Below are 10874 nucleotides of genomic sequence, written 5' to 3' on the forward strand. Positions count from 1 at the left end.
TCATAGCATAATAGTCCATTTAAACACTTACCGAACATACCTAAACACTTCGTATTGGCTTGCCATGGAGATATTTGTGGCTGGTTTTGTCAGCAAAGTACCAGAAATAACAACATCAGCTGATGCCATGGTTCTGCCAGGCCAGTAGTCTCCAAGGGAATTCTTGCTGGACAGGTAGCTGAAAAAGTGACGACAAATTCAGTATAACATTTTGTACAAATCCATACAATATTCCCAAACTGGCTAGCCTTTCTGCACATTAGAAAATTAAACACTAAAACTAGTTGATGAGTTTTGCTATCTGGGCAGTAAAATAACTGACTGTGACTGAAGTATGATATAAATTACAGACTGGCAATAGCAAGCTTCTCTGGAAAAGAGAAAATTTCAACATCTAATATAAATTTAATTGTTGAAAAGATTTTTCACAGTATCATTACCTAAAGTAACACGTCAATTAATGTAGGTAAAATGTACGGATGTGCAAGCAGGTCAGTGTTAATAGTGACCTATTCGAAGGTACACAGCAGACTTGATTTTTATCTTATACTTGTGTGCATTTTCATTCAGCATGCTTCAGGAGCACTTTGTTGCTCTCCTGTTAATATGGTCTATTTTTAATGAACATTTCTTATTCAGGAGATTCTACTGTGGTACACAATGTTCATTTTTATGTTTTTGATGGAAATGATTCTTTCTGTTCAGATGCTGTATTTTATCCATTTCATATATGATTACATTAATTGTACCTGAATGTGGTTGATTTTTCTACCAAAACTAGTTATCTTGTTATTGTTATCTAATTGTGATTTAGACAGTTAAAAGCATTTAAATATTTTAAAAGAATTTTGTTTATGAAAAAGACCAGAATATCATTAAGAAATTCCCCAGTAGAGTAATATCGTTTCTGTGCCAGAATGCTATATAATTTTCTTTTTGTCAACTCAGTTACAGCCTTTCAAAAATTTGTGTCTTTTAACTCATTCCATATTTTCATTACTGTATATCATGGGGTCTGAGCAAAAAAATGAAGTCTGTTTACAAAAAGTGAAACTTTCTTAATTCAGACTTTCATACATGTGCCAGAAGTTATTTGGAAAAAATAGTTCAGAATTATTATTTGTGAAGAGAATTTTTTCATATAATTCACAGCACTGAATTGGGAGAAAAGGAATTTATGACACAGCTTGACTAAAAGGACGACTCAGTTGATAGGTTACATTCTGGGGTATCAAGGAATAGTCAGTCTGGTGATAGAAATGTGGCCAGTGATGATGACAGTGGGAGACCGCTACAGTGACCACATTCAAGTGGATGTAGCTTGCTTACACAGAGATGAAGAGACTTTCACTACTGGCTCGTAGAGCTGTATCAAACCAATCACAAACAGAAGATAACAACAGCAGCAACAAGTACTGAAGTATTGTGTAACATGACATTTTTCTCATTCACAAAGATACAGTGGAAGTGAATGTCAAGCTAAGTAAAATAAATTTCTAGAAGGTGTTAAAGATCAAACATTGGGCTTCCTAGTCTGGCACTCAAAGAGCCATCATATTTTATTCTCGCTGATTCACAATATAAATCCACCATATTTTAATTGAATGTGATTTATTTGCTGATGGATAAATGATTCTCTGCTGATGCAATTATTCTCCATCTAGTTTGGATGATACTGAGCCCACTGGACCATTAAATTGAATGTTTTGCGTACTTTGAGTGTATTCTAAATTCGTAAGGAAGATTTAAATGTTTTGAGGCACAATTAGTTTATTCCATGGTTTGCGTGTATCACATTAATAAGCTTTCTGCTCATTGATGAAAATTCATTACTTAAATTGTTGAGTTAAATTTTGTTGAATGTGCTGGACAGAAAAAAGTAATTCAGTATGTTATTTCTTTTATATTATATGACTGGTCATGCTCTTTATTATTTTGCTATATGTGCTGATGGCTACTTGCATTCATTTTAGCTTCACATTCAAATGTAAGCAAACAACAAGACTATGTCATCCCCATCCAAGTACAGTCACCTTTGTGAGAAGAAGTGTTCAGATTCATACCCAGCCATCCAGAGGTATCTAGTGTCATAGCCAGAGGAAGACAATGTAGAGAAAAGGATAATTGCTACTCACCATATAGGGGAGATGCTAAGTTGCATCTGTAGTGACAAGTAGTCCCTCTCAAAATATACCGAGGCTTTTACAGGCTGCAGCTGCCCTCCCAACCTTGCACAAAAATAGATCTCCTATGCCTTATCTTTCCAATCACCCATCACATCACAAAGTTCCACTGTCCAGCCACAGAAGAGGATTCCCCTTGTGGCTCAGTACCACTCAGGACTGGAGTAACTGAATTACAGTCTCTGCCAGGGTTTCTACTACCTCTCGCTATGCCCAGAAATGAGAAATGTTCTACCCACTGTCCTTCCCACCCCTCTCACAGAGGTATTCCACCGCCCACTGAATCTTTACAATTTCCTCGTCCATCCCTGCACAACCCCTGCTCAACCTCTTGCCTTATGGCTTGTATTCCTGTAATAGACCGATGCTCATCTTCTGACAGTTTTTTGTTATTCCTATTTACGACTCAGCATCGCTGCTATATGGTGAGTAGCACCTATCCTTTTCATCATATTGATACATTTCTTATTGGATTTTCCATTGTTTGAAGACAATATAAATGTAGACTAGTCCTTGAACCAAATTACCACATCATTAAGGGTACTGCAGAAGAACAAGATGTTAACATGGAACTACAACCACAGCCGGGCTGTCACAATAGCTAGGATGAGACAAAAACAATAGACACTTTTGTGGTGCAGTGCCCATACCTGCAGAAACCCCACAAGATACTGATGGAGCCCAGTGGCTGCAATTGTGTGTAACTCATTCTGTGGCAACACTATCAAAATTTGTGTTGGTTTCTCATTGAGATTGTGCAAGGTTACTCTGATGAATACTGCTAGATTCATATTGCACTGTACTGTTTTGCTTGTGTAGATTCAGGTTTTGCATTTCTAAAGCTTACACTGTTTCCAATACTGTCTGTGTGCAAAATTAGGAACTGGATACTGTGTGATCACACCCATTGTTAATACTGCATCAGCAAATTTGTTAACTGTGTGGATGCTTTTGAGGCATTTCCTCAATGTGCAACAATTGATGATTTAATTACTGCTGGGTGGTAGCTAGAGGTGTTCCTTTTTTATGTTCTGGCCTCTTTAATCGGTTAGACTTTTTATGCTAGTTTCTGAATTTATGAAATATAGGATGTTATAATTAGTGGAATACATCAGACTTAACAATCGACAGTTGATTGACCATTGACAGAACAGAGACCATTAACTGACATGTACAGCTTATGAAACTGGGTACATGAAAATGCAACATGGGCAGCAGGTATTAAAGATTGATGAAGCGAACCAAAACCAGTGTCACAAGTACTATTAAGGCAGCACTCACATTTTTTGTATGAGTGTAACATGAGAAAAGCAGACATTATCTATGAAATCTGCAACATTTATGGTGACAAGGCATTGAGTGAAGCAGTGGTTCATACAGTAGTGTCATATTTCAGTTCATGATGTAAGAATGTTCTCAGTGAAGAACAAAGTGTGGAACAATCAAAAACAACTGTGAAATGGTTGATGCTGCGATTAAAGACAGTACTTGTTTCATTATGGTATCATTTGAGATTTTAGTGTGACACAGAAAGGAGTGAGGTATAAATGTCTTTGACCACATAACCCAGTGATGTAAAGACGTTTACAGATAATAAAATTATCTTCAAGCTCAAATAGAAATCATATTTACTTAACAACTTCGTATGGGAATTTCTGAATGTGTAATGATACGTTGTTTGTTTTTTAGAGTGAGAGAGAAACTCAATATAGATAAATCTAAACCAATATGTGTAAAAAGAGGGAAAGAGCAAATGGCTTAAGACAATTATAGTTTTTAATAAGAAATTTTATTATAACTGTAAAACTGACTCATTCCGCATCAGAACATGAAATCACAATAATTATGTTCCGTTGGCCACCTCTAGATGAAGATTTACAGCTCTCTCATCACTGTGCATCATATCGGTCATCACTGTCTTGCTCATCCTTGAGTCTCCTTCCCATGACTTTCACTTTGTAGACTGCTGTAGTATTGTCCTCTGTGCACAGCACATATCCCAACCATTGCAAATGGCTGTCTCACATTTTCTCTTGGATCAATGTGACCCCAAAATGTTTCCTGATAGTATCATTTGAAATTTGATCCAGTTGAGTAACACCACCTGTCCATCTAAGCACTCTCATCTCTGTGACCCGTGGTCTCGTTCTGCCTCTTTTGTAGCTGACCAGCACTTGGTTCCGTAGAGCGTGATGAGGTGAATGAGAGTCCGGTAGATATCTGAATGCAGATGAAACCTCATCCGATGATCACAGGTGACTCCTGTTATCATTCCCCATTTCATCCAGGCTACATGCTTTTGTTGACCTTGTCTGTACATTGGCCTTTGATAGAGGCTCTAGAACCAAGGTACTTCAGTTTTGTGATCTGTGGAAGATCTTTTTTGTCAACATTGATGGTTCCATCTTCATGTGGATCTGATGTCAAGTACTCAGTTTTCTTTTACCTGAGCCACAGACAGGAGTGTGCAATTTGGTCATTCAAACCTTGTGTTTGTTGTTGGAGATCAAGCTTGTTCCCCGCAGCTGTGACATCAGCATAGGTAAGTGTCTATGGTAGTGGCATGTGCAGATCTGATGTGACAGTGTCTGTCAAAAGAATGAACAACAGTGGTGGTACAGCCAAGCTTTGGTGGACTCCTACTGTGAAATGAAAGTCATTGGATGCTCCTGCAGCCACTTGGACATAGCAGTTCAGTTCAACATACAGAAGCTGTATCCACTTAACCAGGTACACTGGAATGCCATGTTCTCAATAGGCTAAACAGATTATGCTGTGAAGTACCCAATCAAAAGCGTTTTTTGAGGTCTGGAAAAATGAGCTGTGGACTGTTCCTTTCATGGTATTTTTCATCTGGCAGCCAAGCAGCATGAATTGCTTCAGTTGTGCCATAATTTTTCAGGTATTCAGCTTGGCTCCTTGTAATTTGGGATATTTCGGAAATACTTTTGTTGAGCATGCTTTTGAAGGTCTTCATTGCATGGCTGGCTCAGGAATCTGTAATCAGAACCCTCAATGGAGTTTCCTGCCTTTTGAAGATTGATACAAAGATGCTCTGCTGCCTATCTGCTGGTATTTGACCATCTCTGATGATCAGGCTGGAAAGATCTGTTAGCCAATGTGTTGCATTCCACTGGTGAGAGTGCCATAACTCTGCTGGAAGATTGTCAGGGCCAGTAGCTTTCCCACTCATCATCTCCTTCAGAACAGCCTCAGCTTCAACAGTGTAAATCTCCTTGACAGGTCCTTCAACAGTTGACATGGTTGGTATTGGTGGGTGGGGAAATTTCTCAGTTGAGATTATCTCAAAGTAACTCCACCAACATTCTTTTGCTCTCTTCTGGTCAACCAGCAGCACGCCCATTTTGTCATTGATACTGTAAAAATGTTGGTTTCCTACCATTTTTTGGTGCTTTTATTTGACTAGACAATGAATGTCGCCCTCTCTTTCGGGTGGGTCGAGTTTCTGATAGAGACCTGCACTGCAGTGACTTCCTTCATCTCTCTACAGGCTTGTTTGTTGGCATTCCAATGGGATAGTGTCTATCTGCAAGAAACTCATGTTGCAATTGTTAACTCTTGCATATGGAATCTTCGTTCCAAAGCCATGTTTCTTTATTGATCCTTTGCCATCCAGGTTTTGTTGTTCTGAGAGGAGTGCCTGCAGCCTCATGAATGGAGATCTCCAGTTTATTCAAGCTGTTTTCAGCTGTGGTAATTGGTGTCACTGTAATTTCTGTCAAAACATCAGCCTCCTCCTTCTTGAAGTGCCACCTTTTGATTCTTGATGATCCATTTCTTGCAGAGTATCCAAATCCTTCTGGGTTTATTTGAAGCTTACAAATGACTGGCCAGTGTTGCATCACAGCGTTTTCATATTGAACAACTTTTGTGCCAACCACATCTTTGAGGTTCCAACATCTTACTAAGTCATAGTCAATCTGAGTTGCTTTTGAGCCACTATAGTATGTGATTAGGTGAGTTTCACACTTTTAGAACCAAGTGCTCATGATTACCAGATTGTCAATTTGAACATAATCAAGTATTTGTTGGCCATCATTGTTCTCCTCTCCGTAGCCATATCTACCACAGGCAGCTTGATCTTTTCCTTGTCCGATGTATACACTCAGGTCACCAGTGATGATGAGGTAGTCTTCTTCCCCAGAAGTCATCTTTGATTTCAGCACTGAGGCATATAGGGCATAGGCCCTGATGAAGTGGACTTTCATCTGTTTGCAAACGTAGACAATTTTCATAAGCGATCATCGTAATGTTGCAGCTGAGAGACAGAACTATCAAATTTGGCTGATCTGACAATGCCAGTGTCATTAGTTGTTCTGTGGATTCCAGTTTGTAACCATAACAATGTCAAACAACTTCTGCCTACTCCGTTTTGTTTCTTGCACTACACAGATCACGATGCACCTCTTTTTGGTTGCCTTAGCTAGTTTTCTGCCTTGTCCAGTCATAATCCCAATGTTCAGTGATGTGAGATAGTATGTGGGAGCTCACCTGTTTAGCTGTCACACCTGTGATAGTAACCCTTACGTACTTGCCATGCTGAATGGGCCCTACCAATGCACCTCGCTTTTGAGGGGACACCCTAACCTTTGTGCCGAATCCTTAGGACAGAATTTCCTTGAGGATGTGACAATGGTTCTTATGTCCATCTTGTCAGAATCCTTTCACCAAGCATTTTGAATGCTGCTGCCAGCATTAAGTGAGGCCATTCCTGACATGTAAAACAGATGCCCTTTCTAGTCGCTACTCTGAAGAACAGGAGCTACTTTCCTGACTTATCTTACGTCAACACTGTACCGATGGTCTCCATCTTCACTGCAGTTGCCATTTAGGACTTAATTTTGGTGATGATGGTTCATCCAGACTTTCCATCATTGAGGCATTAGATGCTGCCCTCCTCCATCTTCCAAGACATTGACCATCCAGCCTGAGAAGTAGAGGTTGGAAAATGAAAGACGCCCCAGCCCATGAGACCTCATAGCATCAGAGTTAGAAAAGAACAAGAATAGACCAGGGATGGCTAGGTAGGAAAAATGAGAGGAGTCTGGCATAGGTAAGTGGTAGCAATACCAGACTCAGGTCGGGAACACATGGTTGCCACTCACGTAGTCACTAGGTGTGAGTCCCTGTAAGAATGTAAATAATTAAACTAAAATATTATTATGCCAGAGTGAAATAAAGTATCACACACTGATTATCATTACGGGTAACAAGTTCCTATCACAAGTGTATACAAAAATAATTCCATATTATGATATGCTTATCAACAATTTACACAATTATGACGAGAAGTAGTGAAGATACCATACTTGCATTACAATATAAATACCTTTTTTGTAACTATTTGTTTCCTCTTGCCCTCTCAGCCACATTTGAACATACATACTGAATGATTCATATATATATTTGGATTATGCTAAGAAATTATAGTTCACAAAACATTTTTTTCTTTTTCAGGTTGGCAGATACTTTGATTTCTGATGTAATGCTTGAAATTATGAGTGAAATTGAACTTGAAACTGATAAAACGGTAACACAGATGTTTCATTTGGAACTCCAGTGAAGCACCCTTTGATTGTCTGTAAGACCTGAATTTCAAGATTTTGTTCTGCCACAGCATTACAGTTTTAATGTGAATGTCAGTGATATAAAGAAAATAATTTGAGAGTATCTTTACTATTTGTTGTACCTTCCGTTTCCTTAATTTCTTTATCCCTTCATCTACCTCTACTCTGTTATCTTATTTAGAAAAAACTGATTGTGTGATTTTAATTTGACATCACACCCCCTCCTCCCCCCCCCCCCCCCCTTTCTCTCTCCCTGTTCCTTCCTGTCATTCTTTGAGATATTTTGGTTTCTCTTGGCTTGGCTTCCACCCCATCAGAATGCACATTCCATGGTGCAAAAATCTGAAGATTTGCAGATACATACACATGTAGTGTGCAGTGACTCACCTTAGTGCATGTCTCTACTTAGTTTTATAGTAATTGTTTACCACAACTTAAAATTTTTATCTTTGTGTTGCCTGTTGAATGAGGACTGGGGGAGCTAACAGCTGATATGAAACATAGACTTTCCAATTTTAAATCTTTGCCTTCAGTTTGTATGATACTTGCAACATAGTGGGTAGTCATCTGCACAGGGCTTTAAGTCCATTTAAAATGTTTCCATCTATTACTATCTGGTATGCATGAAAGTTCTCTTCTATGGTGAAATTTAGTAGAAGCTATAGTGCATTTTATTTTTGTTTATATTTTTTTAATCTAATCCGTTATTGGTGATTATGCCAAATACCACTGTTCAGCAGATATTGAATGTCACTTCTTCGTTTATAGTGTTCTGAGCTGCTCATAGAATAATGTTTCTGTAGATATGCTCTATGTAAACTGACTTACAAGAATTACACATGGTCTGTTAAATGTTGATGTTCATGTTGAATTTTTCAGTTGTTTTGTGACACAGTCATCTATTTTTCTGCAGTGAGTTGCTGCATAGCACTTTTCAAATTCCTCATTGTTACCTACTCAGTGAACACGTTCTATATTTGAAATTCAGTGTGTAGATCATTTTTGTAGATCAGTATCTGCTTTACTTTGATGTGAAGGTTGATGTCTCCCATGTCCTTGTTTCTTTCAATTTTCTGCATCATAGATATGTTCCTTCTGTACATGATTTTGTGGTTTAATCTGTCTAGAGAGAGAGAGAGAGAGAGAGAGAGAGAGAGAGAGAGAGAGAGAGAGAGAGAGTGTGTTTTTCCACCTTATGGGCAACTCATTGATATAATGACAACAATGTATTTTACTAGACAGTGTGGGTGTAAAAAGATTTTATTTTTCAAGTATTTCATAAATATTATAATGAGTCTCTTTTATTTAGATTTTTTCCTTCCAATAATCAGTTCAATCAGTCCTGAGAAAAGACAGCTAACTCAAAAAAATTTTGATTATGATTGTTCACCACCATGCAGTACAGTTATTTTTCTTGACATATATTTTCCCTTATGTGTTAAATTTTTCTGTGCTGAGCTAATTAACAAGACAAATTACCTTTGTGATGATACTCTCCAGTCAATCTCAAAAAACCAATTAACAAGAATTTATTGTTGAAAAAAGAAACACTATCTACACAGCATCATGGAGATAATTCTTGCAACATTTTTGGCCTATGCCACAGGCATGTCAGTGGCCAGATTGTATTGGACTATGGACGAACTCCAGTTGGCCACCAAGTCCTTGTGAAAAAAAATTAAGGATATAGAAGAGGTGTTGAGTCAAAGACAGTCTCATTAAAGCTTGCAAATGAGTGCTTCTTCTGCAGTAAAACACACACACACATTCACACACATGGCTACTGTCTCAGGGCACTAGAGCCCAACTGTGATGTATTGTACATATTTTTACACATTTTTTTTATTCTCCACAATGGATTATTGCCCCTTTCTTGAGTGCCAATACAAAAAAGTTTCCCTATCCGTAGACAGAATTCAGTCTTACACACTGTTCCTTCATTGTTGTCTACCTTATAGAATACCCCTAAATGGCCTTACCATCAAATTACCCACCTCTGTGTGCAACCCTTCTTTGCACAGTAACCTCTTCATGTTCAAATTTCACTAGTCCGTAGCCCACACCGACCTAGTTCTGCAAAACCATGTAAATCAGGCCCACCTCAAAAAAACTCTCCAATCTTCGCCTCTTATTCCCGCCTTGGACAACCATTATCCCACACCTCTACAAGAGTCTCCATCGAACTCCGCCTCATAGCCGCCAAACCCTGCCTTGCAGACCCATTACATTTACCACACCCTCAGGAACCCCCTTCCACCACTACATAGAATCCAGAACCTAAACAGACCACCAACACTGTCGTTAATGAGTCTTCCAGAAGCCTTAGACTTACAGAAGTATCAGTACTTTCCAACGGCCTTATCTTTTACCCCATCCCCAAACTCAATCATGTTGGGTTTGTTACAGACCTTCTCACCCTCTTCCAATCCGCACAGTGGAAACACTTTTTCACCTCCAAACCCTCAGTCAAACTCAGTCCAGAACCAACATGGAATCTGACTCAGTTTACTCCTCCAGCCAAGCTTGATCCATCCCAACTGCCCCCCCTAGCACCTCATGTTAACCTTTTTGAATTTTTTAACCGTGAACATTGTCTCACCATCATTTTCAAATCCCGCAACTTGGAAACCAACCCTACATCCACAGAAAGAACTACAACCCACCACTAGAAACTCACCCTGACCTTATAATCATTCATACATGTCAACAAAGACTGTACATTGTGGTTATGAGCAATAGGGATTACCTGGCAGAGGAACTTCACAAGCTTTCAGATACGTCTACATGCAAACCCTGCCACCTGGCAATATTCCGAAAATCCAGCAGGATCTCCAGTCCCTCCTCAGATCTTTAGGTCCATCTCAAAACCTCTTAGCTGAGTCTGTCTTTCTGTCTTTCTCCTCACTCCCACCATTCCCTGCAATCCTACCTTATACGTGATTCCTGAAATTCATAAACCGAACCACCCAGGACATACCATTGTGGCTGGTTGCTGTACGGGCCCCACAGAGAGAATCTCTGCTCTCATGAACCAATACCTTCAGACTATTACCTGTAACCTACCCTCTTATATAAAAGGTACCAATCATCGCTTCCACAGTTC

At 39.0% G+C, this 10874-nt stretch overlaps 1 protein-coding gene across 7 annotated transcripts in view; it reads left to right on the forward strand.

The window, feature by feature from the left end:
• Positions 1–7874, forward strand: part of LOC124781255 — a 186948-nt gene extending 179074 nt beyond the window's left edge. For all 7 annotated transcript variants that reach the window (XR_007015951.1, XM_047253846.1, XM_047253845.1 and 4 more), the window contains one exon: positions 7662–7874. Coding sequence is in view for 6 of the 7 variants with exons in the window: in XM_047253846.1 (XP_047109802.1) it covers positions 7662–7767 (106 nt within the window). In the remaining variant the exon portion in view is untranslated. The remainder of the gene's footprint in view (positions 1–7661) is intronic.
• Positions 7875–10874: the final 3000 nt, after the last annotated feature.

This window comes from Schistocerca piceifrons, chromosome 1, assembly GCF_021461385.2.
Source record: "Schistocerca piceifrons isolate TAMUIC-IGC-003096 chromosome 1, iqSchPice1.1, whole genome shotgun sequence".
Lineage (NCBI taxonomy): Eukaryota > Metazoa > Arthropoda > Insecta > Orthoptera > Acrididae > Schistocerca > Schistocerca piceifrons.